Source organism: Cetorhinus maximus, chromosome 10 (genome assembly GCF_964194155.1).
Source record: "Cetorhinus maximus chromosome 10, sCetMax3.hap1.1, whole genome shotgun sequence".
NCBI classification, from domain to species: Eukaryota; Metazoa; Chordata; class Chondrichthyes; order Lamniformes; family Cetorhinidae; genus Cetorhinus; species Cetorhinus maximus.
This window is the reverse complement of record NC_135888.1, coordinates 109,793,515-109,820,021: the sequence shown is the minus strand read 5'-3', so window position 1 is coordinate 109,820,021 and position 26,507 is coordinate 109,793,515. Positions and strand designations below refer to the sequence as shown.

Below are 26,507 nucleotides of genomic sequence, written 5' to 3'. Positions count from 1 at the left end.
TGACTCTCTCTCTGGCAGTGTATTCCAACTCCTAACCACATACTATTTAAAAATGTTTTTCAAGTTGCCGTTGTGGTTTTTGCCAGTCACCTTAAATGGTGTCCTCTGGTTCTTGATCCTTCCGCCAATTTCTCTCTATTCACTTTGTCCAGACTCTTCAAGATTTTGAGCACTATCAAAATCTCCTTTCAACTTCCTCGGCAGTCTATCCACGTAACTGAAGTCTATCATCCGGGAAGCATTCTTGTGAATCTTTTTTGCACCCTCTCTAAAGCCTTCACATCTTTCCTAAGGTGTGGCACTCAGAATTGAACTATTCCAGTTGAGGCAAACCTTTATTTTATAGGTACATCATAACTTTCTTGCTTTTGTACTCTATACCTCCATTTATAAAGCCCAGGATCCTGTATGCCTTTTTAATCACTCTCAACCTGCCCTGCCACCTTCAAAGATCTGTGCACATATACCCCCCTGGTTCCTCTGCACCTGTACCCCCTTTAGAATTGTATCCTTTATTTTATTTTGCTTCTCCTCATTCTTCCTACCAAACTGCATCACTCCATGCTCCCCAGCAGTAAGTTTCATCTGTCACATGTCCACCATTCATACAGCATGCCTTTGTTCTCTTGAAGTCTTTCACTATCCTCCTTACAGCTCACAGTACTTCCAAGTTTAGTGTCATCTGCAAGTTTTCAAATTGTGTCCTTCACACCCCAGTCTAAGTCATAAATATAGATCAAGAGGAACAGTGGTCCTCCTATGATACCTTAAAAACCCCACTATATATCTTCCTCTAATTCGGAAAACAGCTGGTCACCACTATTGCTTCCTACCACTCAGCCAATTTTGTACCATGCTGCCACTGTTATTTTAATCCCATGGGCTTCAGCTTTGCTGACAAGCTTGTCATGTAGCAACAAATGGCCACACTTCATGAAAGAATAAAAAAAATTATCAAATGCCTTTTGGAAGTACATAAACTGCATTACCATCATCGGCCCTCTCTGTTATTTAATCGAAAACCTCAATCAAGTTAGATACACATGATTTTAACAAACCCAAATTGGCTTTCCTTAATTAATCCACATTTGTCAAGTGGTTGTTAATTTTGCCTCCGATTATCATTTTTAAAAGCCTTCCTTCCACTGAGGTTAAATTCACTGGCCTGTAGTTGCTGGGTTTGTCTTGCACTCTTTTTTGAAAAACAGTGGAGAATTGCCCATGTGACCTGGTCGCCATTGGGAGCAAAACTCAATTAGAAACTATTTGAAGTGGAGTGGACGTTTTAACATCTTTCACAGTATCCCACCGAAAAAGGACAGCTGCGGCTGAGATGCAGGAATAAGAAACTACTGCTGTGGAAAAGCAAGAACTGTTTTGTGCTAATGACCAAACAGGATACTTTTAAAGTTCTGTTTCTGTTCAGGAAAAAGGGAACAGAACAGATGGGGCTCTTGAAGATTTAAGGAATGGGAAGTCATCAAGGTGTGCCTTGTTGTTGATAATCATATCTGGGAAAACTCGGGCAGAATGCAACGATTGTTGAAGGACACTGGAAGGTTTCGACCTGCCGTGGCTGAAAAAAGTGAACCTCCGCTTGAGAGTTGGGAGTAACTGTGGGACTGTTCCTTTAATACTACATATCTCCCGGAAGTGTGGTATACAGTTAAAAGGTTTTGTGAGGCAAATTTTGGTTGCCTTAGTTAATGCAAAAGTACCTTTTCTTTAATTTGTATTTGTTGCCTATTAATTAATGTTTGACCTATGTTGACCTTGGTTTATTTGTTACAGTAAATGTCAAAAATTGAAATCCTGCCCTTTGGTTCTTTTCATCAGTTATTGGGAAATTCATCTCTGTTAAAAACATTATTAGTCTATGAGGATCATAACATCTAAGGAACATTGGAAGATTATGGCCCTTACTTGCACTTTCCACCCTTGCATCCTTCAGTGTCCTCTGATGTCTCTGATCAGTTCCTGGTGGCTTATGAACTTCAATTACAGCCAGCCTTTCTAATACTGCGTCTTTATCAATTTTTAAGCCATCTTAAGTCTAGGAGGAAAGAGAGGCCGAAATGCAAAGAATATCATTGAGGGGAACCCCAGAGCTTAGGGCCTTGGCAGCTTAAGGTATGGATGCCAACAAAGGAATGATTAAAATTGGGAGTGCACAAAAGTCCAGAATTGCAGGAGCCCAGTTATCTCTTGGATTATAGGGCTGGATTGTACAGATAGAAGGGGCCTATTTAAAACTGAGAATAGGAATTTTAAAATAAAGGCATTGCCTAACCAGAAGCCATTATAGGTTAGCGAGCACAAGGGTGATGGGTGAATGGGACTTGGTGCGAATTAGGATGCAGGCAGCAGAGTTTAGTATGGAGGTTACCATTCCAATTCAGAGAGGTTCTCTAATACAGTGCACCATTGAAACTAGGGAGAACGTTTAATTTCACCACCTCCTCTGTTCACAGGCCAGCACAGAGCACCACTAGAAAAAGATGTAAATAAACAGCAATATTTATGCTTTACAATAGCGTGAAAGTGAAGCCGAGAAGGAAATTGGATTAACGTTCCAGTGTACAACTTTACCAGCTCTTTACTTTGCTCAACAGAATAAGGTTAACAATTTTTATTTACAAATGTACAATGATAGTGGACTATTCCATGCCCCAAGTTGCACACAGTGCAGTGCACTGTTGGAGATCACAAGACAGAGTTTCTGAGCACAGAGTGTTCATATTTGCTGTGTTTACAAGTTGCGTGTGGTTGGGGAGTGTGGGGGTGGTGTTTGTGTCTGTGGGGTTGGTGGCATTGTGGGAGTTGCTTTTCTGGAAGGAATTGTTTGCTTTATCCCATTCCACCAGATTAACCTGTGGGCAGTCTCATTCAGGAGTGTCACTATATGTATTTCAGCAAAGGAAATGTCAGTTGTGCAATTTTTTTAATTCATATTTTTATGTAAAACGAGGATCTTCTGTCGCATTGCAATTGGGGAGCCATGACCAGCTTTTGGGTTAAGAAAATGTAGACATGATAACAGAGGAGAGGTTGGGATGCTGAAGAGTTGGTGAACAAAATAATTTTCTTATTCCCTCTCTTCCCACCCATTTGTTTCTTTTCTCTTTTTCAGCCCCATCCTTTCTTACTGCTCTTGCTTCGTCCTCCCGCCCCTCCTTTCCTTTTCTTCCTGCCCTTCCCCTCCTTTCATACCATTAATTTATCATCTTCCCTCCCCACTTTCTTCCTCTGTTCCTTCTCCTTTCTTCCCTTTTTTGTCTTCTCCTCCCCCTCTTCGGTCCTGTATTGTCTCCCCTCCACTTCTCTCTGCATCCCTCTCCATCCCTTCCTCTTTCTCTGCTTCACCCCTTTGCCTCTTTGAACCTTCTTTTCTTCCTGTCACCCGTTCCCATCCCCCTCATTCTCTTTCCTTCCCCTCCTCTCTCATTCTTTTTTCTCCCCTCCTTTCTCTTGTTTCTCCCTATCCCATTCTTCCTTTCTCCTCTCCCCTCACCTCCACTTTTCCCCTCCTCTCCCCTTTCTCTCCTCCTCTCCCCTTTCTCTCCTAAGTCCTCTTCTCTCATATCCCCTCCCTCCACTTTTCTTGCTCGCTATCTCTTGTCCATCCTCATCTCACATCCACTCCATCTCTCTCCTCCCCTCCCCTGCCCTTCTGTCTCCTTTTTCCTAGTCCTCTCAACCCTTGTTACTCTGACTCTTTATCCTGCTCTTCCCTACTCAGGCTTTTCTTCTCCAATTGTCCCTTCTCGCTCTCCTTTCGTTCCCCTCTCATCATATGCCTCTCCTTTTGACTAGATGTGACTGCAATATTTTCGGTCCCTACTATAAACTCCATTTCCTAGCCACCAACCCCATCACAGGCAACTAGTGAGGCTGAACCATATTATTTGCCTAACTAATGTTCCCTTTTTTGTTGTTATGTGTGGTCTGTTCATTTTAGCACTCAGTTCATTCAATTTATTTTTGAGTGGCCGTGAATGTGCATTATCCTAAATAGGGCAACTGGTGAGTCCCTGGGTTGCTGCGCATCCACACATGGGTGAACTTTAGAGGAAACTCTTCTTGCATTTCACTCCAAGATGAGCTTCTGAAGGCCTATCCGTGTCATAATTAAAACTGCCTAGTTCCACCTGTAACATTGTCCAGTTATGCCCCTGCTGTTGTATTTCCTCCTAGCAATTGTGTTCAACTTAGCTAAAAGAAAAACTGCTGAAAAATTATTGCACTCTGTGCATATTTTGGACAGATTTTGCTAGAACAGAACGTGTTTCACTTCTCTTTCCCACCCGCCAGAACGTGCACTTACACCAGTAGAGATCATGCACTTACAGTAATACAGTTCATAAACTACTGAAACCCTCAGACATTCCTTTGTTACCTCCAGACTTGACCATTCCAGTGCAGCTCTGGCCAACCTCCTAGGTTCCACCCTCTGTAAACATGAGGTCAGCCAGAACTCTGCCTTTGTCTTAGCTCTTGCTAAGTCCTGTCCACCCATCAGCAATATTGGCTCCCTGCTAAGCAACAGCTTAATTGCTCAATTTTAAAATTCTTATCCTTGCCCTCCCCCCAACCCCCGCCATCTTTTTCACCTTTTCCAACCCTACCACCCTCCGTGATACCTACATTCGTCCACTTTGGCCTCTTGAGCACCTTTGGCAGCCATGACTTCAGCTGCCACGGCCCTAAGCTCTGGAATTCCTTCTTTAAACCCCTCTGCCTCTCTATCTCTCTTTTTCTTTTGAGATGCTCCTCTAAATCTACCTCTTCGATGAAAGGTCATCTGCCCTAATATTTTCTTGTGTGGCTGGGCATCAAATTTACTTTGATAAAGCTCCTGTGAAGCACCTTGAAACGTTCTACTATTTTAAAGGCACTACATAAATGTGAGTTGTTGTCATGGTAGCGGAGCAGGAGCAGTTCCAATGGAATTCCTGCCAATGTTTTTCCTCCAAGTAATTAATTGTGCTCAATTTAGCTAAAAAAAAAACTGCTAAAAAATTATTTCAATCAGTGTGCCTTCTTGCCAATTTTTACTCCAGCAGGACAGACTTCACTTTCCTTTCAAGCCCCACAGAATGTGCACTTACACTAGTACAGAGCATCATGTTCATAAACTGAATTTGATGTAGTGACTGTGCAAAGTGCAACAGAATTGTTGAGATGTTTCACAAAGGCTATCTCAAAATCAAAAATATGGAGAAAAATTAGGGGAGTGAATGAAAGTGTCTTCAAAGAGTAGGTTTTGGGTAGGTTGTTAAAGCAAAGGAGTTTGGGAAGAGGATTCCAGATTGGAGCATAGTGGCTTAAGGTTCTGTAACTTGTTCTAAATTGAAACCTAGGATTTTGCCATTGGAGGTGGGAATCGGGAGGCAGGTTTGATTCTGGGTCGTGAACCTGCCTCCACCTCCAATATGCTATAAAATGTGCTTTTCATGGAGTTGGGGTCTTAATGACCCCAGAAGAGGGGTCTACAGCTCTATTAGTGGGGTTGGGGGCGGGGGGGGGGGGGGGGGGGGAGGGGGATGGGGATGGGGAAAAGGTGCAGGGTACGGAAGTGGAGGTGGAACACTAGGGAAGTGAGCCACGCCCTGGCTTGATTCGTGGGTGGTCTTAAATGAGAGGATCTTCATCTTCAAAGTGACCAGAGCATACGGAGAGCTGGGACCAATGACAGGGTAGGGAAGGGTTGGTAGTAAAAAAAAATCTGCTCAGTAGTTGTTTTTCTTGTCCCAACTTGCTCTATTTTGCATTAAATAAAACTGTTACAGTGCTGCCACCCCTGCTTCTGCCAGGTTGCAGCTGTTCAGCTTCAGAGCTCCCTAATGACCTCCATCTGCTCCTGGTCCTCAGGAGAGTCATCAGTGTTGGTCGGTGCCATTTTCTGGTATTCTGTCTCCATTGCATCCTGATTTGGGGTGGGAAAATCTGGCCCCCAATGCATTGATCTGGGCTTAGTTTTCCTGTATGCTGCTTCAAACTAAAAGATGGATAGAAAAGACCACCTTTGTATAAGTAACTTTCTCCCTACATTGGCTTACTTTCCTGTGCTGTGGTTTTCCACTTGTCCATTGACCTATCTGTTGATGTGACTGGCTCTGGATTACTTATTATAGATTGCAAAACACGGCAGCCCAAGTACCAGTTGGTCAAATTTTATAAACAAATAAGGATGATTCCATCCTTGGCCTTTTTTTATAGACACATTGAAGATTTGGCAGACGAATTGCCTATGTTCCTCCCCGCTGTTGGACCATGGTAACCTTCAGAGCTTCTATTTAATGGTGTGACTTTTGAGAGGGACAAACTAGTATATAGAATCATGCAATGGTTATAGCATAGAAGGGAGCTATTTGACCTGCATGTTTGTACCAGCTCTCTGCGAGAACTAGTCCCCCCCTTTCACTGGAGCCTTGCAGATTTTTTTCTCTTGAAGTGCTGTCCAATTTCCTTTTGAAAGCCATAACTGAATCTGCCTCCACCACTCTCTCAGGCAGTGCATTCCAGATCCTAAGCGCTCGTTACATAAAAATTAAAGTTTCTCTTCGTAATGCCTCTGGTTCTTTTGGTTGTTCACCTGAAATCGGTGTCCTCTGGTTTTCAACCCTTCTGCCATTGGAAACAGTTTCTCCCTTTCTACTCTGGCTAGACCTCTCATGATATTGAGCACCTCTATCAAATCTCCTCTTAACCTTCTGTAAGGAGAAGAACCCCAGCTTCTCTAGTCTACCCACATAACTGAAGTCCCTCATCCCTGGAACCATTCTCATGAATCTTTTCTGCACCCCCTCTGAAGCATGGCGCCCAGAATTGGACACATTAGTCCAGTTGAGACTGAACCAATTTAATATAAAGGTTCATCATAACTTATTTTTTCTGTGCTCTATGCACCTATTTATAAAGTCCAGGCTCCTATACACCTTTTGAACCTGCTCAGCCACCTTCAATAATACATACACACATTACCCCAGGTCTCCCTGTTTCTGCACCCCGTTTAGAATTGTACCATTTAATTTATATTGCCGCCCCTTGATCTTCCTACCAAAATGCATCACTTCATACTTGTTGTCAATAGATTTCATCTGCCATGTGGCATTCTGTTGAAGTTTATCATTATCCTCCTCATAGTTCACAGTACTTCCAATTTTGTGTCATTCACAGATTTTGAAATTGTTCCCTGCACACCCATGTCAAGATTCCAGTACCAACCTCTGGGGAATCCCATCTTCCTCGAGTTCGGGAAACAACCGACCACCACTACTCTCTATTTCCTGTCACTCAGCCAACTTCTTATCGATGCTGCCACTTTTATTTCATGGGCTTTGATTTTGCTGACAAACCTGTTATGTAACACTTTATCAAACATCTTTTGGAAGTCCCTGTATACCATATCAATCGCATTGCCCTCATCAAACTTGTATACTTACTCATCAAAAGCCTTAATTAAGTTAGTTAAACAGTATTTGCCTTTAACTAATCCATATTGGCTTTCCATAATTAATCTACCTTTGTCTGAGTGACTGTTACTTTTGTCCTGGATTATCATTTCTAGAGCTTTTCCACCATTGAGTTTAAACTCAGCCTGTAGTTGCTGGGTTTATCATCACGCCCATTTTTGAACAACCCCCATATCCAAGGAGTATCAAAAGATTATTGCTATTGCTTCCACAATTTCCACCTTTATTTTCCTTAGTATCCTTGGATGCATCTAATCCATTCATGGTGACTTATCAATTTGATGTACAACCAGCCTTTCTAATAGCTCCTCTTCATCAATTTTTAGTCCAGCCAGTGTTTCAACTATCTCTTTTCATTAGAACTTGGCAGCAGCATCTTCTTTGACAAAGACAAACGCAAAGTACTCATTTAGTACTTCAGCCATACTCCCTACCTCCATGCGTAAATCTCTTTTTAACCCCTAATTAACCCCACTCATTTTACTACCCCTTTCACTGTTTATAGGCCCAATTGATGCTATAAATTTCTCAGCTCAGCTGTAAGGTTTGGAATTATCATTTACTGTATTTGTTGCAAAACAATTTAATGCTTTTGGATGTTTATTTCTTTTAGAATATGTATTTATATCTTTTTTATAGCGGTCATGATACTGGACTAGAAATTCAGAGGCCTAGGATAATAATCTGGAGAATGTGGAATTTTATAATTTAATTTATTTTTGAAAAAAAAAGTAATTTGGATCATAAAGATGTGGGATGTTGTTCAACAGTTTGGAGCTTTGTCAGAAAATGTTTTTTTTATATAAAGCTAACTCTTGTGGAGTAAAGAAAAAGTGACAAGATGCCCTGGTGGGAAGAAAAATACTGAAATTCCTAATGAATTTGATGTTATTCATGATGGAAAGGCACCTGGCCCCTTGAGTAATGTTAAATCATTTAAAAATTTTGATATTCCTCATTGATATTTGAACTAATTACATATGCAAATCTGAATCTGATTTTAAAATAATGTATTTAAAAAATATATTGCTGTGTTAGAGCAGCTGATGTACTGTATATGATAGGTGGCTAACTAAATTGCCACTGGATTTAGCAACAGGAAGAGTTGCAACATACAGACTGCAAATTAATGCACCAATGCTTAATGTAACAGGAAGTGGGTTCATGCCTGTGATGCTCAGCTTTTTGATCTGCTTTCTGTTGACATCTCTATTATATGTTGTCTGGGATAAGAAAGTTAACCTGATGCTTGGAGGAATTGTCAGCAAAACTAAACTGCCAGTCTGAACTTTGGTGCACCATCCACCTTTTGAACGTATATGGTGCTTATACTTGATATATTTCCTGATGCTTTGTTGTCGGGGGAAAGGAAAAGAAACTTATGTTGAAATGCAATGTCAGAGCTCAGGGTATTGTGACGATCTTTGACCTGGAAGCAGCATTTTTAAAATGTCTGTGGAATTTTTAATTGTTTTTAAGAATGTTTGAAAAGGGCCTTTGAAGAGATTGCATCAAAGGTAAAGGGATTAATTGCATTTTTCTTGGATAATAAGAAATACTGGTCCGTGTGACTTGATGACCTTTTGACCTGAAAGCAGTATCAGCAGGAAGGAAGATAAAGAAGCGGTGTGGCTAGCAGACGCAAAAGAGAGCTGCAGACATAAAGAAGAGCTACAAGCTGAGGAGCTGGAGGATGAAAGCAATTAGTGCACAAATGCAGGCATGAAAAAGCTGACTGAAAGAGGAACAGAGAAAATTCTTGTGAGAAGAAGAAGCAAGTCACTCTCAGGAAGTGGTGAGTTTTTCTGTTTGGCAGAAAAGTATACAGGAGCTCATGGAGGTACTGTGTGAGGTGACTAAAAAGGTCTAAAACGTGGAAAGCTATGTGAAGTGCATGGAGAGGTTGAAGAGCTGGGTGTTTTCCCAGATGTAGCCAAACCATGAACTAGGATGTTAACGGTTAGTCGCTTGAAAAGGAACTCTGGAAAACTACACCATCAGCACTGACGTGATCCGTGATAGAGAAAGGGTTTATGGAAGTGTGCCTTGCTGATAATTCTTGCTGTGTGACGCTTAATGGGAAAGCTATTATCGGATAGGACTCCTGATCTACCCTGCATGAGTAAAGAGCAATATATTGTGGAACTGTGTAGCCAAGTACTGCCACATTTGTGCAGGGAGTGATGAGGATGCTTGTGATTGTGCAAGACGTATCTTTGTTGTATCAATTATTTAAAGTCAATTTACCTTTTTGGTTCAAGTGTCATTTGCCTGTTAATTCATGTTTAATTTGTGTTGGTTTTGATTCATGATGGAAGAGGTAATTAACAGTGCGATCACGTGGCACTTGCTTAGCAATAAGCTGCTTACTGACACTTAGTTTAGGTTCTGCCAGGGCCACTCAGTTCCTGACATCATTACAGCCTTGGTTCAAACATGGACAAAAAGCTGAACTCCAGAAGTGAGGCCAGAGTGATTGCCCTTGACATCAAGGCAGCATTTAATTAAGTGTGGCATCAAGGAGCCCTAGCAAACCTGGAGTCGATGGGAATCAGGGGGAAAACTCTCCACTAGTTGGAGTCATACCTAGCACAAAGGATGATGGTTGTGGTTATAGGATGCTAATCACCTCAATTCCAGGATATCACTGTAGGTGTTCCTCATGGTAGTGTCCTCGGCCCAACCATCTTCAGCTGCTGCATCAATGACCTTTCTTCCATCATAAGGTCAGAAGTGGGGGTGCTCGCAGATGAGTGCACAATGTTCAGTACCATTCACGACTCATCAGGTACTGAAGCAGTCCATGCCCAAATGCAGTGAGACCTGGACAATAGCCAGACTTGGGCTGATAAGTGCTGAGTAACATTCACGCCACACAAGTGCCAGGCAATGACCATCTCCAACAAGAGAGAATCTAACCATCACCCTTTGACATTCAATGGCATTACCATTGCTGAATCTCCCACTATCAACTTCTTGGCCGGGGATGGGGGTGGTTACCATTGACCAGAAACTGAACTGAACTAGCCATATAAATGCTGTGTCTACAAAAGCAGGTCAGGCTATGAATCCTGTGGTGAGTAATTCACCTCCTGACTCCCCAAAGCCTGACCACCATCTACAAGGTACAAGTCAGGAGTGTGATGGAATAGTCTTCACTTGCTTGGATGAATGCAGCTCCAACAACAACACGAGAAGCTTGACACTGTCCAGGACAAAGCAGCCTGCTTGATTGGCACCCCATTCACAAACATTCACTCCCTCCACCACCGACACACAGTGGCAGCAGTGTGTACCATCTACAAATGCACTGTAGGAACTCACCAAGGCTCCTTAGACAGCACCATCCAAACCCACGACCACTACCATCTAGAAGGTCAAGGGCAGCAGACAAATGGGAGTACCACCGCCTGGATATTCCCCTCCAAACCACTCACTATCCTGACTTGGAAATATATCGTTGTTCCTTCACTGTCACTGGATCAAAATCCTGGAGCTCCCTCTCGAACAACACTGTGGATGTACTTACAGCAGTTCAAGTTGGCAGCTCATCACCATCTTCTCAAGGGCAATTAGGGATGGGCAATAAATGCTGACCTAGCCAGCGATGCCCACCCACATCCCCTGAATGAATTTTAAAAAGTAAGAGCTACAATAAGTGGAATCTTGTTGGTAATTTCTTCATTTGGTTGGTCATTCAGTAAATTTGGTTATTTTGGTTAAAGGTTTCCCCATGGTGATTGCAACAGTCAATAATGTCGCGAATCCAGTTACCTCTACAGTTTACTTTCTCATAATTTTTATTATTTTTACCTAGATTGTAGCTTTGCTGCTATGTTGGGTTTGGCTGAATACCTTATTGTAAAATAATTAAGAAAGATCATTGTCTGGATTTTGCAGCCAGTGGCAAAGTTTATAAGCTTGTTGTCCTGGGAGAAAGCTAACCAAAAGTTCTAGCTGGCTCTATGGCGTGGAGCTTCCCATCTCCCGATATTAATTTCATTGCGGTGTCAGCTCAAGGGCATCTCTGGTGTCCAGCAACAGTGATGTCACCAAGCAGGTTAAGCAGCCAATCACATTGAAGAATTCTCAGACTTTCTCCAGAAAGTAACAAGCAGGTTTTATCATTCAATTTTTATACTTTAATAGAAAGCACAATAAAAATTGTGACGTAGAGATGGAATTAAGGCAGAAACTGAAATATCTTGAATTTAGAAAAGAATAAGTTCCATTACTTTAAAATTTATGGAATTTTATCACAATGAAGAAGTTTGACATTTGAAAATTTAAAGTTAGTGTTTCAAGGCCAAAGATGTTATTCATCAACCAAAATTAAGAGCGCCATTGAAAACCCAGTAACAACTCGGTTAACAAGGCATACCTTCTCTAGGGGCTTTTACAGCAAGAATAATAGCGAAAAAGGGTAGGTTCTCGTCAGTTGAGTGATTTCTTTTTTCCTTGATTGTAGTTTAGAGGGACCTCAACAACATCGTCTGCAGGAATGAGAAATCACTGACAACTTCTGGATTTCTGGTGTTTAACTGCACATGTAAGGATGCTAGAAATTGCTGTTAATTCACAGAGTAATGACGATTAGCACTGACTGTTTTTCTGTCATTACAACCACAAAATCTGGGCTACACCTCAAATCAATCAAATAGTTTTACTGACGATCAAACCAAAGAGACGGCTTAGTTCAATTATTGCTTGTTATTCTGATCCACTTGTTACTGTTTCATGTATTGTAACAAGAGTAGCTGACCAGTTAAAATGTTGAATTTAATCAGTTTTGCTCTTTCTTGACTGGGCTCTAAGAAGATTTGCTTCCCTTTTTATATGTCAAGGCAATAAAAACAGCCTCCATCCTTCCTGAACTTTCTGATGCTTCAAATCATTGGGTAACAGTGACAGTGGCACCTGAAGTTGAGTGATGGTCTGTAAATATGACCCTGACTTTGTCTGATCATAATTCCAAGGAAATATGTTGTGCTTCCCTGCAACATAGGTTAATGAATTTCTTTTTTAATCTCTGAAAATGCCATTTTTTTGCATAAACGGAGTATGAGAATCATGAAATTTTGTGGAACATGAACAGAGCTCACATGAGATCAAATTGCTCAATGTAATATTTTGTGTATTGATTTCAAATATCTTGTCTCACCACCGCAGAATATAAATTATCCTTATATGTTTAGGTAAGTACTTGCATGAAAATGTAACCTGAATGCCAGATTTCATAATATTTCCATTGGTGGTATGGTACATTGGAGCCTGATAAGCAGTGCTTTAAAATAAGATGCAAGTTTGCTCTCAGAGTTTAAAAGTTGAGATTTTACACTTCCCTTATGATGGGGGAGTGAGGGTAATTCATAGGGAGAATCATGTCCAACCCACTCTTGTACACCTCATAGCTGATAACCAGGAAATGACATCATCAACAACTTGGGAACAGATCTTTCATCTGCCTCTCAAACTAGGATTTTGCTTGGTGTGGATAGCCTTATAGAGAGTAAGGAGAGGGTAAAATAACAAGTACTGTAGGCAATCTAGTTAAAGCCGTCGTTTCCAAGCTTTTCGGAGTTTAGTTTCCCAGGGGAAAACAACGTGGCAGATAACAAAAAAGATATAAGATGCTTACTGAATAAGTACCTATCGAATGTATCTTAATTTGAGGTTATGCTGGTACAGATATGAAGAACTAAATGATGTATGAAAAGATGGCATACATATGCTTGACATTTGACAAAATATCAGCATGCAAGAGAAAAAGAGGCAATGTTCAGTGTATTGTACACACGCAAAGCAAGCAAGTGATTACTGCACTGATAAACCGTTATTTACAGTTTCCTGGAAGGAAGGAAGTTGTGGCCTCTAGCTTATTGAAACATAATTTTTCTCAGTTAGCATGCAGTTGTGCCTGTGTGTGGTTTATGTTCCACCAAGCAGCCCCCTCCTCACACCAGTACAGGCATAGTTAAATGCTTTTTTGCATTTCTCATGAGTCTCTTAAAGTTGCACAGACTTTCTGTGATATGGAAGAATTGGATGTTCAATCAGGATCCTGAACATATATTTCAGGTTGAAAATGTCAGTGAGAATGAGGAGAAAAATCTACAGAGGGAAGTTACCAACCGGCAGTCTCGTCGGCGCTTCAGGAAGATCAATCTGAAAGGAGAGCGGCAAACGATCACAGACAATGTGGATTCCTACTATACTGACCGACCTCAGCAGACCAGCACTTATCACATGGTAAAGCCATTTCTTGTTGCACAATAAGTATGTTTCTGAACCCTTAGATAAGTTTAAAAACAAACGTTAAAGATTGTAGTCAATCTACAATTGAATTTTGCAGCTGATTTGAAGTAAATTAGTAAAATTATCATTCAGTTTAAATAATGTATGTTTACACTGCTAATGCAGTTAAATTTCAAAGGGCACCTCACCAGGCAGAGACAGTGATACATTGTAGAGTTTAATAGCTTTTATTTTTTTAAGTGTTACACTGGATGCATTCTTGATTAAGTCAAGAAGATACTTCAGCAGTATGACTAATTTCACAGATCATTTGATTGTTTGTGGGTTTTTCCACCTTTTAAGCAAGCAACATTTCCTTATCTTTACACTTATTCATTGGCTCTCAGTTTTTCCGGTTTCAGTCCAAGTTACAAGAGTGGATTGTGTAAGTATGCTAAATGATTGATAAAGTGGGCAATAATGAGTTCTTTGTGGAAAACTAGCAAAGTAGTTAGGGGAGAGGGAGGAAGCAGATAGTGAGTTAGTGCACAGCACTACAGACTGGAAGGATACAAATTGAATTTCTCTAGTCTGCTGAATTGGTTTTGGCTGCATTACTATCAGGATATATCTCAGCTTCACTTGGTGCCCCCTGACAGAGAGGAGTATTTTCTCGGGCAGCTTTGCTGGACCTTGAAGGCACTAGCTTAAATGATGGTAGAGGTCTGGAATTTATAAACCCGAGGAGTACAAAACATTAGAGGGTAATATATCTTACGGAAATTTTTAAACTTTTGCATTGATGTAGTATCTTTGAGACATTTTGTAGATGTAAAAGTCGAACATTTCCTTTTGAAGTGCATTCAGTTGTTTAATTAGGTAAACATAGCCAACTTGCACTCAGCAAAGTCCCACAAATAGCAATTAAATAAATGATTGAGAGATAAATGACGGTCAGGACACTGGAACACTCCCTTGCTCTTCTTTGAATAATGCAATGGGATATTTTCTTTATTCAGTCATGGGGTGTTGGCATTGCTGGCAAGGCTGGTATTTATTTCTCATCCCTGATGTCCATTTCCAGCTGAGCTGGCAGATGGGGCCTTGATTTGATGTCTCATCTGAGAAATGATGCCTTATGGTGCAGTACTGAGGTACTGATGCTTTGAAGTGCTGTTCTAGATTATGCAGTCAATTCATAGAATGGGGCTTGAAACCATGAATTTGTTACTCAGGGTTGAGAGTATTGCCACTGAGCCAAAGCTGGCACTTAAGAAATAGATGGAGACTGTGAACAGTTGTGCTAATTTTAAAAAAAAATATGCTTTTCACATTACAGTCCAATAATTTGAGTATTGTGTTCATAGTGAAGAAAGAACAAAGAATGTGTTTATATCTGATTTCTCTTAACTGTAGGACATCCCAAAATGCTTTACAGCTAGCTAAGTACTTTTGTATTGTAATGTTGAAAACATAACCAATTTGCACGCAGCCTGGTCCTAAAAACAGCATTGTAACAGATCATCTGTTTTAGCTTTTGGTTAAGGGATAAATGTTGTCTAAGATACTGGGAGGAACCCCTTGCTCTTTTTAAAAATAATACCATATTACCTCATACATCAACCACGAAGGCAGACTGGGTCTCAGTTTAACATCTCATCTGAAAAATGATACCTCTGACAATGTAGCACCCCACAATAATGCACTGATGTGGCAGACTGCATTATGTGCTCATGTCTCTGGCGTGAGGCTTGAACCCGTGACCTCTTGACTTGGAGGTGGAAGTGTTATTACTGAACCTAGGCTGACACACAGGCATAGCTTTGATCAAAACAGTAATAGATTATGGGTATAGGGATGGTGCCAAAACACTGTATGTAAGTGTGCTGTGAATTATGAGTTTAAATGCTAGCCTTGCTGAGTAATCGCACCTTATATTGCTGTTTTCAGCTGGCTTGTCAGGAATGGACAATGAAATGCCCAATTAACAGCAGGAACAGATTTCCTTTGTACACCCCCAACATGTGGAGGTACAAGTTGAGTAGAATTCATCAATTGATTTTTCATCTATGTTCTAGATTGAACAATCTGGAAGAGTTAAGCAAATTAAGTAATTCAGTTAACAAAGCATACATAGAAATAAACAATGGTTTAAGAAAAATGCCTGCTACAGGATTGTTTTTTTTTGGAAACTGCTGGTTCTGACTAAACTTTTGTTTAGAAAGTCCTAACATTCCAACAGAAGCATATTAAATAGAACAAGCAGCTAGTTTATACAGGCAAAACCACTAGTGGTAGAACAGTTCTGTTGGTGGGATAAACCAAGCATGTAATATATAAGTGTAACCTCAGTGGACATCTCATATTGCAAATACTATTCGCCGTGCTAAAAATTGAAGCAATTCATTCTCTGGATAACTTACCAGCGCTTTTGCAACAATACATTTCTAGATTTCTTTCCTTCTGCCTCTTCGAAGTAAAGTCTCAGGTGAGCAAAATGTTCCCTGAAGTGTGATGTTATGCCATACAGACTGTAGAAGATTCCCAGATTTGAATCGCTGACTGCACTGAATTGATGATTTCGGCTTTTGCAACCAAGAAAGAATCAGAGCACCATTGAACTTTGAGCTTCCAGATCACTCTTGGTTTTGCACAGCAGGGAGCTGAAGTACATTTTGCAGACTCGAAGAATAGTCATTAAAATAGTTAAATGTCATTAAGAGATATATGTGGTATTAGTTGGCCATGTTGTCAAGGTGACCCTGCAGGCACTTTCCAGCAGCTTCAATGTTAAATCAATATGCAGTGCTTCCAGTTTCAGCTAATACTCACCAACTCTTGTTTTATGCTACACCTTTTCCTTTCCATTAGTTCTCCTGGTTTTGGGCAAATATTGAGCTGCACAGATGATCAGTCTTATTTTCTGACATACTGAATATGCATATGCTGCTCTGCAACGTGTGATTAAACTAATTCAGCTTGATGTGTCCATTTAGGTGATTGAACAACAATTACATCCCTGCTATTTTTTTTACTAGCTTGGCGCCAAACAACCTCAAAACCAGGCTTCCCCTCTTTCGCTCTAGTTTTATATCATAAAATGATGTGTGTTTGACGTGACCCTGATGGATTTACTCCAGAAGAGTTTCCACTATATAAAATGAGGCTTTTTTAAAATAGACCCATGTTTTTGGCTGTATGCATTTTTGCTGAGTTTGTCCTTTGATGACTTCTGTAATTTTGAGTAACTTTTCTCTTCCACCTTATTGTGATCCTCATTGTTCCAATCATGCAAACATCCCTGTCGGGCTCCCAGAAAGGTGCACCTAAATTGTGCCTGTGCACATACACACTATAGCTTTAAAAATGGTCTGACATAATTTACTCTTTTTTCTGCTGCCAATGCCATTTGGCTATGAGCACAATGATGCGAAAATTGGCAACAGTATAGCGGAAAATGTGGTGTGTAAGTCGGCCCTGCAGATAAGACAATCCTGTTTTTCCAGCCCCCAACAATTATGTTTCTGCATATACTTGACGTAGAAGTTGCCCACTTTCTAGCCATGTCATGCTATGCTTACATTGGTAGTCAGCCTCAATTTTTCTCCCCACAAATGCATGTTTTACTTACTTGAAAGGGATCGAGCAGGTGATACGGGCTGTGTTGTGAAGGTGCGTGGGAGTCTAAGACATGTCCACACTTTGCGTCAAAAGCAGATGACCTTTCAAAATGGTGACCATTCACATTGGTGTATCACTTTTATACTTGGCATAAATTGACCCCTATTTTTGGAGGAATTTTTTGAGGCTTCAAAGGTCAATTTGTATGCCATCTATGGTAAATATTTGTTAGGCTTTGTTTTTAGGTTGGGGGAAAGAGTAAGAAGATCCATGAACCAATGTCACCGGTGACTTATTTTGATGCAGTTTAAATTGTATGTGCAAACAAATGGAAAAAAGGGTGACTGAATTTTTTTCATGCCTTTAAAGTTCAAATTGTAGCTAAGTTGTGGACAAATGCTGTTATGACTTCACTGTGGGTTTTCACAGAGAAGAGTGGAGCAAAACAAAATAACTAGATCTCATGCTTTAGGTTGTGGTATGTCTACACATCGTGGACACATACCTGTCCTTTTAGGTCGATTTGGTGTTGGATTAAAAGTACTCTAAATGAGAATCAGCTGTTTGTCTAACAGTTAAATCCTTACCAGTGGTAAGTGCCACTGTTTAGTTCAAATAGTATCTGACATCTGGTTCAGTCAAGAATAGGCATCACTGGTTAGTTGAAATGATTGTTTAATTCTCTCAGGCATGATTACTATTAGACATTGGACCAGCTGAAATGGCACATCTTGAGGCATGCAATGTCAACTGAGCTTTCAGCTGTGGCTCAGTTCATAGCACCCTCGCCTTTGAATCAGAAGGTTGTGGGTTCATGTCCCACTCCCGGAAACCAAGAACTGTGAATGTACTCAAAAGAGTTACAATCTGTGACTGTTGATAACTCGAAAGAATTTTTAAGAGGTGTCAGCTGTGGCTCAGTTCATAGCACCCTCGCCTTTGAATCAGAGGGTTGTGGGTTCATGTCCCACTCCCGGAAACCAAGAACTGTGATTGTACTCGAAAGAGTTGCAATCTGTGACTGTTGATAACTCGAAGGGGTGTCAGCTGTGGCTCAGTTCATAGCACCCTCGCCTTTGAATCAAAGGGTTGTGGGTTCATGTCCCACTCCCGGAAACCAAGACCTGTGATTGTACTCGAAAGAGTTGCAATCTGTGACTGTTGATAACTCGAAAGAGTTTCCACACACACTTGAGGTGTCAGCTGTGGCTCAGTTCATAGCACCCTCACCTTTGAATCAGAGGGTTGTGGGTTCATGTCCCACTCCCGGAAACCAAGAACTGTGATTGTACTCGAAAAGAGTTGCAATCTGTGACTGTTGGTAACTCGAAAGAGTTTCCCCTCAAATTGCGGGACAATGTGGTATGATCCTTAGCTGAAGTTACCACTAGACAAGCCTGATCCCAGGGTGGAATCAAGCTTGATAGATCCTAACTTTGTTTAGATACATGGAGAGGGACCACTGAATAGAGTCACCGGAGTCAGCTAATGAACTTCTAATAAAAGCATAAAACATTTATTAAACAAGGAAAGATGAACTATATTACAATACTCCTTCACCCACAACTATACCTTTACAGATATATACGGATTTGTAAGGATAACACAAGCTACAAAAGCTATCTTATACTCTATAATGTTCACGGTAAGTACAATTGATGTAAACCAATTGTGGTCAGACACACCACACTCTGAAACTAAATGACATATGCTACCCCACACAGATGCTATGGATCTCTCCTCAACTCCCCCGAGACGCTTGTTACACCATGAGCTAACCAGTCTCACTGAACTCCATCTTTCACACGAGAGTTTCCAATCTCCACTTTCCAAGAACTCACCTTGGAATCTTCTCCTAAACTGACACTTTCTCTCAGATGCCTTCTGTAAAGGTTCACCTCCAGGGTTTCGAACTCTCCTTCTAATGTGCCTCTCCCCTGGATCACCACATGCATTCAAGCTTTCCTCCACAACTCTCTCTCACTGACTCAGCTGTCAACAGTACACCACTGCTTCACATGCCCATATCAAAGAGTTACAGACCTTCAGTTGCCTCTTTGGACCTGCTGTCTTCTCACAAGCTTTTATCTCTTTAAGCTTGAAGCTTGGAGCCTTTCTCAGCTCCTCACTCTTACCTTCACTTAACAGAACTTTTTCCAGGTTCCTGTCTCCTTCCTTTGACTAGAAGGCCTGCTTAGGACTTTCTCCTGTTTCATTCCCCTGGATTCTTGGGGACTTTCTTCTTTAGCTTGGGACTGTCCATCTGTTGTCTTTGCTCTAGTCTCTCTCTGGTAGCTACTTCCAACCAACTTTAACTTGGAACTGGCTATCTGTCCCTTCTAAGCTGCCTGGCAACTGAACTCAAACAGCTTCCAAATCAAGCTGCTGTTTCTAGTTTCTTCTGTGTGTGTGTATCTGTGGGAGGGACCTACCTCTCTGGACCCCTGTTGCTAGGCAACAGCCCAGCTTTTTTTATTCTTTTCTACTCTTTGCTTAACTTCTCTTACAGTTGTAAACTCTCATTAGGAATGCAGACACCTTTTTAAAGTGAAACTAAAACTCAACTTGACCTTTTCTTAAAACACAGATACAGAAATACAAATCAAACTTAAACATTAAAGCTAAAGCTCATTCCTAACATCCACAAATACCAATATGACTTACTTAAATTATCTCTATTTCCTAACAAATGTGAGTTTGCTAATGGTTCAGTGATAACAATGTCAGACATGAACAGGAGTTTGGATGGCAATACTGGTTGAAAGTTTTTCCAAGATAGATGAAAGGTTTTTAAAAACTTGTAGGAACAGTTCACTTTTTGCTGAAGTGAGATCCAGCAGATTAATTGTTCCCTTCCTAAATTTCCAAGATTGAGTGTCATGTCAGGATGATAAATCACGACATGAATTGCCAATCCTAACTGGCTATAGTGAAATTAATTTGCATTAACTGTGTAAATCCAGCAATTTCATAATAGTAATTATCTCTAATACAGAGGCTGAAGGCAGGTTTGCATATTTAGCAGTTTTGTTGAGGCTAACCTAACAGCTCAAATTGTTCAATTTCTGGAGCATTGGAAATCACAGCATATCTCTACTTCACCACAAATTACTGGAATTTTTATGAACTAATAATGCCAAGTGCTGGTAATTTGTCATTATTTTTCCAGCATTTTCTAGGCTAATAAGTACACGATAATGACTTAGGTTGAAAAATGGCAAGTAACATTTGCGCCACAAGTACCAGGCAATGTACCATCTCCGACAATAGAAAGCTCAATCACCTCCTATAACATTTACTTTAATTACGATTGCCAAAATTTGCACCATAAGCATCCTGGTATCATTATTTACCAATCAATTGAATCAGCCAGGTAAATGCTGCGGCTGCTAGAGCAATTCAGAGGCTGAGTATCCTGTGGGGAATGGCTCATTTGACACCCCAATACCTCTGCGCCACCACAAGTCTCGAAATGAGCGCACTTCGCTCAATGGTTTCAGCAGCAACACCACTCCAGAATCTCAACAACATCCAAGACAAAGCAGTCCATTTGATTGACACTTATTCTACAAGCCTAACCACCTACTCTCTCCACGACCATCTACCAGCTAAAACATCCATTTGCTCCACCACTGGCAAATTACAGTGTTTGCAGTTTGTAGTATCTACAAAATACACTGCAGCAGGTTTTCAAGGCTTCAACAGCATCTCCCAAACCTAGGAATGTCACCATCTACAAGGTTATGGTCAGTGGGTGCATGGGAACACAGTCACCTCCAAATTTCCCACCATTCTACCTTTGACATTTTTGCCATTGTCACTGGGTCACATTTCTGGAACTCCACAGCTAACAGCATTGTGGGAGCACCTTCATCAAATGACTGCAGCAGTTCAAGAAGATGGCTAACCACCACCACCTTCTCAGTGGCAATAAGGGATCGATAATGTTGGACTTGCCAGTGACACCTAAGCTCTTAGAACAAATATAAGCAAAAAACTTGGCAGTCCTTATTTTAGAATAAAAGTTGCTGAGGCTTTTCTGTAATTTTGGTTTAAATAATGTGTGAATTTCCCATTGTAATCATAGTCACAGACTATAGGCCAATGAGTAATGGTAAATGTATACAGTATACACTGCATAAAAGTGGAAATGTATAATTGGTAGAATGCCCTTCAATAAGGTGCAATAATCAATTTTTTTCCTTTACATCCTCAATCCAAAAAGGAAACAAATTGTTCAGTAATTTGCATCTGAATGACAGATGCTGCATTTGAAATGATTACAAGATCTCAGTCTTGACTTGTTCTATTTCACTTTATTTTTGTGGGTAATCGTGTAACTAGGGCAAAGAAGGTACCGGAAACAATAACAGGATTTACACGTGTCTTATCTTTTCCAGACACATGTCACTATTAGATTTTTTTTGTATCTGTGGTGCTCTGTTCTATAGCTTATAGTGGTAATGCGTCTGCGGTGTGAAGTTTCCGCTACTGTCTGGCGACAATCAAACTTTTTAAAAAGAAAAAGAATTGTAATGCTCGTACATTAAAAGTAACCTCTTAAGAAATAAAGAAATAACAAAACCATCTTAATTTTGTGTGCTGGAAACTTCATTGCTATGTTTGTGCTTACCGATGATGTTAAGGTCAAACTAATTTTGCACCCTCTTATATGAGCCAAATATGTGCAATTTAGCTTTCTGACTCAGGTTGTTAGCCATATATGATGCATTTCCTTTGTAAGATAGGTTACTATGAGTCAATCAAGTTGTATGTTTCATGTTAAAAGCAGCATATATATGGGTTTTCCATAGGATTTTCCATTTGCCAAGTGAGGCAAGTAAACTTGAGGCCAAGGTACAAAAGTAGAAGACACAGTGACAGTCCAGTTGACTAAGAGATATGATTTTATAGGCAGCCCAAACAACCAAATTCAAGATGGATCGACAGGCTATCAAATTAACGAACCTACACTCATTACTAAAAATAATAGAAAATACAAAACATGGTGGGCCAGCTAAGGACCATTCAAATTGCTGAGTCTTGGTTGAGGACTTTAGCAGCAGATGGGTTGAGGCAGTGATGAAAATAGACAATATAATGGAGGTGGACCAAAATGGTTTTTGTGATGGGAGAATATATTGGACCTGAAGCTCAGCCAGGGCCAAATAGGACATTGAGATTATGAGTAGTCGACTTTAACCTGAGGCATTGGTCAGAGAGAGGGTGAAATTGATGGTGAGGATATAGAATTTATGGCAGGAGTTGAAGACGGTGTCCCAAATTAAAAATGTGTTGCATTTCTTAACACCAACTATCCCTCACTTTATTAAGCTTAGAAGTTCAATTTCCCCATTAACATTGAAAAGAAATCAGTGGCATGACTTGCTGTAGAGATAGCTATGATTTTCAGTTTGCCTACTTTTTATCGTTATTCCTGAGTTGCTGATTCTATTTTAGGAGATTACATCATCTTGGTTGTGATGACAACTCTGCTCCCTCTTCAGGGAAATATCATATCTTGTTATATGCTGTGTTGCAAATCTCACTCATGCTTATAATTGGACCTGTTCATGATATGTTAGTGAGCACTTTAGTGATGGAGAGCACTTGAAGATGACAAACACTGGACCTAAAGGCTAAATAATATTTTGCCTTTTGGGAAACTGGCTGGAGCTTTGTGAAACTAAGTTCCCCCTCTTTGCACCAAAGAGCCAGGGAATGGGTGGAGTACACTTACAGACAGGACTTCCTGAATTTTACAAATATGAGAACCAGGCTTGCTGTGATTTTACATAATGAAAAACGATAAGCAGGAATTTTTGGGTGTTGCTGGCATAAAAGTTGCCAAAAAAATTGCAGTCAGAAGTACATACCCCTGGGAATGAAAATTTAGAAATGGTTTCAGTCAGTTTAGAGGGATACAATTACATCTGCTTTTCCAATGCCCATTTGGGCAGATTGCTTCAGAGAACGATATTGCCATGTTTTTACAAGCGGCCTTTTACAGGAGTAAATTATTTATATCATAGTTATTTTTGAATACTTCTCAAAAATAAAGTGTGTATTCTTTCTCAACAGCGAAATGATAGCATTATTGACTCTTTCTATGGTAGTTTTGTATGAATTTATTTTTATCCTTATTCTTACATTGTTCAGAGTATTGTCTCACTGTGATTGTGCCAGCAGGCCAATTATCAATAAGATCCAAATTGACTTCTCTCTCTCTCTCTCTCCCCCCCGCACCCCCCACCCACCGCCAGATGTTTTCAAATTTCAGCACATGTTTAATGTTGCCTTAAATGTACATCTTTAATGGAGCATCTGGAATATTGTGGAAAAAAAACTATTGCATCTGTTTTAACAAATATATAGTTATTTCACCATCCTTGTCTGTTATGACAAAACATTTTGTGTTTGGAGAGGAGCTAGATTTTACAATGCAGCATTTCTGCAAATTTCCATGGGCAGAATTTTCAGTTTGACGTGCAAGGGGCTGGCCCCGCATGTCCGCGCATAAAATGATGCGCGGTGAAGTTGGACAAGCGTCCTGACGTCACTGCGCACCATCACGATATTTCGCTAGGCAGGCACGCGATGAAGTCCGATGCGCACCTGCCATTAACTAACAGGCCAGTTAAGGCCTTTTAGTCTTCAATCGACGCCGATTTTTAGGTGCCCGTGTGATCTTCGGGTTGGCCGACAGGCGCAACGTGTAAGCGGGTAAGAGACTTTTCTATGAACCTCATCTACGGGCAGGATAAGAGGGCTCATTGGGGTCGTCAATCTGCTTTGTGGAGCCTTTATTGGAGAAAGTATTTTAAACTTGCCTGTGTGATCTACAGTAGTTCAGAACGCATTCCAGCAGCTTTTTGTGTACTTTTAACCTTCAGGTCAGCACTCTGCAGTCAGGAATCTTTTGTGGGCCTATAGCTTTAAGGAAGCCTCCCCTTAGCCTTGGTATGGGATCTGATATGTCCACTGGAGGCAGCTCCTCTGAGGAGGAAGGGAGGGCTAGAAGGAGGAGGCCAGGAGTGCACATTCATCCTCCAGGGGAGCCACCTTTGGGAGTACAGGCGCAGGCACAAGAGGCGCAGGGTCAAGGGGTAGCCCAAGGTGGAAGGGGCGGCAGAAGACGTCACTATCCTGCTGCCAGGGTATACAGTCGGCGAAGCAGTTACCCCAATATGACTGAGGTGCAGTGCCGAAGGAGGCTCCGAGTGTCAAGGGAGACAGTGAACTATATCTGTCAGTTAATTGGCCCTGAGATCTCCCCTAACTGTGTGGGTGGACACCCCATGCCAGTGGCTCTGAAGGTCACAGCTGCCCTTAACTTCTATGCCTCTGTCTCCTTCCAGGGCTCGTTGGGTGATCTTTGCGGTGTCTCCCAATCAGCTGTCCACACTTGTGTCAAGCAGGTTACAGACGCTCTGTTCAGGTGTGCATTGACCTTCATCCACTTCTGTTGGGACCAGGCAAGTCAGGCACAGTGAGCCAGAGGCTTCGCGGCCATTGCTGGCTTCCCCCATGTCCAGGGTGCAATAGACTGCACACATGTGGCCATCAAGGCGCCAGCAGGTGAGCCTGGTGCCTTCATCAACCGGAAGGGCTTCCACTCCATGAACGTACAGATAGTGTGTGATCACAGGATGCTGATTCTACAAGTCTGTGCAAGGTACCCAGGCAGCTCCCGCGATGCCTACATCCTCAGACACTCCCAGGTGCCAGGTCTCTTCAGTGCTTCGGCCCGGCTTGATGGCTGGCTGCTGGGTGACAAGGGCTATCCCTCAGAAGGTGGCTCATGACGCGCCTCCGCCATCCAAGAACAGAAGCTGAGCTGCGGTGCAATAGGAGCCACGCCTCCACAAGGGCTGTGGTGGAGAGAACCACCGGTCTTCTCAAGATGCGCTTCCGATGCCTGGACTGTTCAGGAGGCGCACTCCAGTACCCCGCCAGATCGTGTGTCGGTGATAGTGGTTGCATCTTGCGCTCTGCACAATCTTGCGCTGGAAGTGGGGGATGCAGTGGATAATGAAGACGTCGACGCAGTGTCTGCGGCTGCACAGGAAGAGTCCAGCACTGATTCTGAGGATGAGGATACACAGGGTAATGCTGAGGGGGTAGACGCTGATCCGGGACTACGCAAATGAGGCAGGGACACCTGGGAGGCTTTAATCCAACGAACCTTCAGCTAGCATAATACAAATGGATCAGCAGGCCTGGCGCATCCATACTCGACACCTAAGTGCAAAATCTGCTAAGTCATCAACAGGAACTAAGGGCCTTGTACATAAATTTGAATGTCCAAACAAACACTCATGACAGTTTTCTTAAACATAAACATGCAGAACAAACGAGTCACCCTCAGTTATGGTCACACATCTGAATTTTAATTTTCAAATCAGAAGTTCTCCCAATTAGTAAATAATACTGTAATCAAGCAAAAAGAAATCCTAAGGCCAACACACGAGCACCAGTGAGAAACCCTTGGTGTACCTAATGTGCTTATGCTTTCATTTATGGGGGCGTAGTCCTGGGTCTTGGTGCTGCCCCATCGCTCGGAGTGGCATCTGAGACAGCCTGTTGGCTCTGCAGTCCTGTTGGCCTCAATAACCTTGGCGGTTGTCCCTAGCCCATGGAGGCTGTGCTGGGCCCGCCTGGGAGGGATCTGCCAGCTCCACAGCTGCCATATCCCCAGTCGTTGCAGCCTACCAGATGATACGGTCACTGAGAGAGGGGCGGAGGAGCTGGTGCCCTCATCTGGAGCGCCGTGAGAGGAGCCCGCAGATTCGACAGGCAGCTGCTGCGCCGATGTGAGGTCGCCTCAGACCTCCGTGCTCACCGTGAATGGATGGGCAATGAGCTGGGAAGCTTGATGCCCACACCATCTCCCACACTGGCAGTGAGCAGCTGAGCTCATTGCCAATTTGAGGGCTTGCTGGTTTGAGCGCATCCCCAGGAAGCCTTGGTGGCTGTCCACGAGAGTCGCCACTCTCTCCATGGGGGATGCATGGCGCTCAGACATGTGGCTCACAGCTTTGGCGAGCGTCGCGTAGACTACTCCACCATGGACACCAAGCGAAGCAGAGTCTCATGTATCACACCCAGATGCTTTCGCACACCAGGCCATATTTCCTGCAGCTGCTGCGCTGCGGATGACTCCAGGGGCACATCATC

At 41.8% G+C, this 26,507-nt stretch overlaps 1 protein-coding gene across 9 annotated transcripts in view; it reads left to right on the top strand.

Annotated features, from left to right (window-relative positions):
* LOC144685938 (rap guanine nucleotide exchange factor 6-like) overlaps window positions 1-26,507 on the top strand; it is a 412,496-nt gene that overhangs the window by 163,656 nt on the left and 222,333 nt on the right. For 8 of the 9 annotated variants that reach the window (XM_078550986.1, XM_078550991.1, XM_078550990.1 and 5 more), the window contains one exon: window positions 13,554-13,724. In XM_078550986.1, coding sequence (XP_078407112.1) covers window positions 13,554-13,724 — 171 coding nt within the window. Of the gene's footprint in view, window positions 1-11,943; window positions 12,025-13,553; window positions 13,725-26,507 lie in introns of those variants that run through there. The other variant, XM_078550992.1, reaches the window with a different exon arrangement.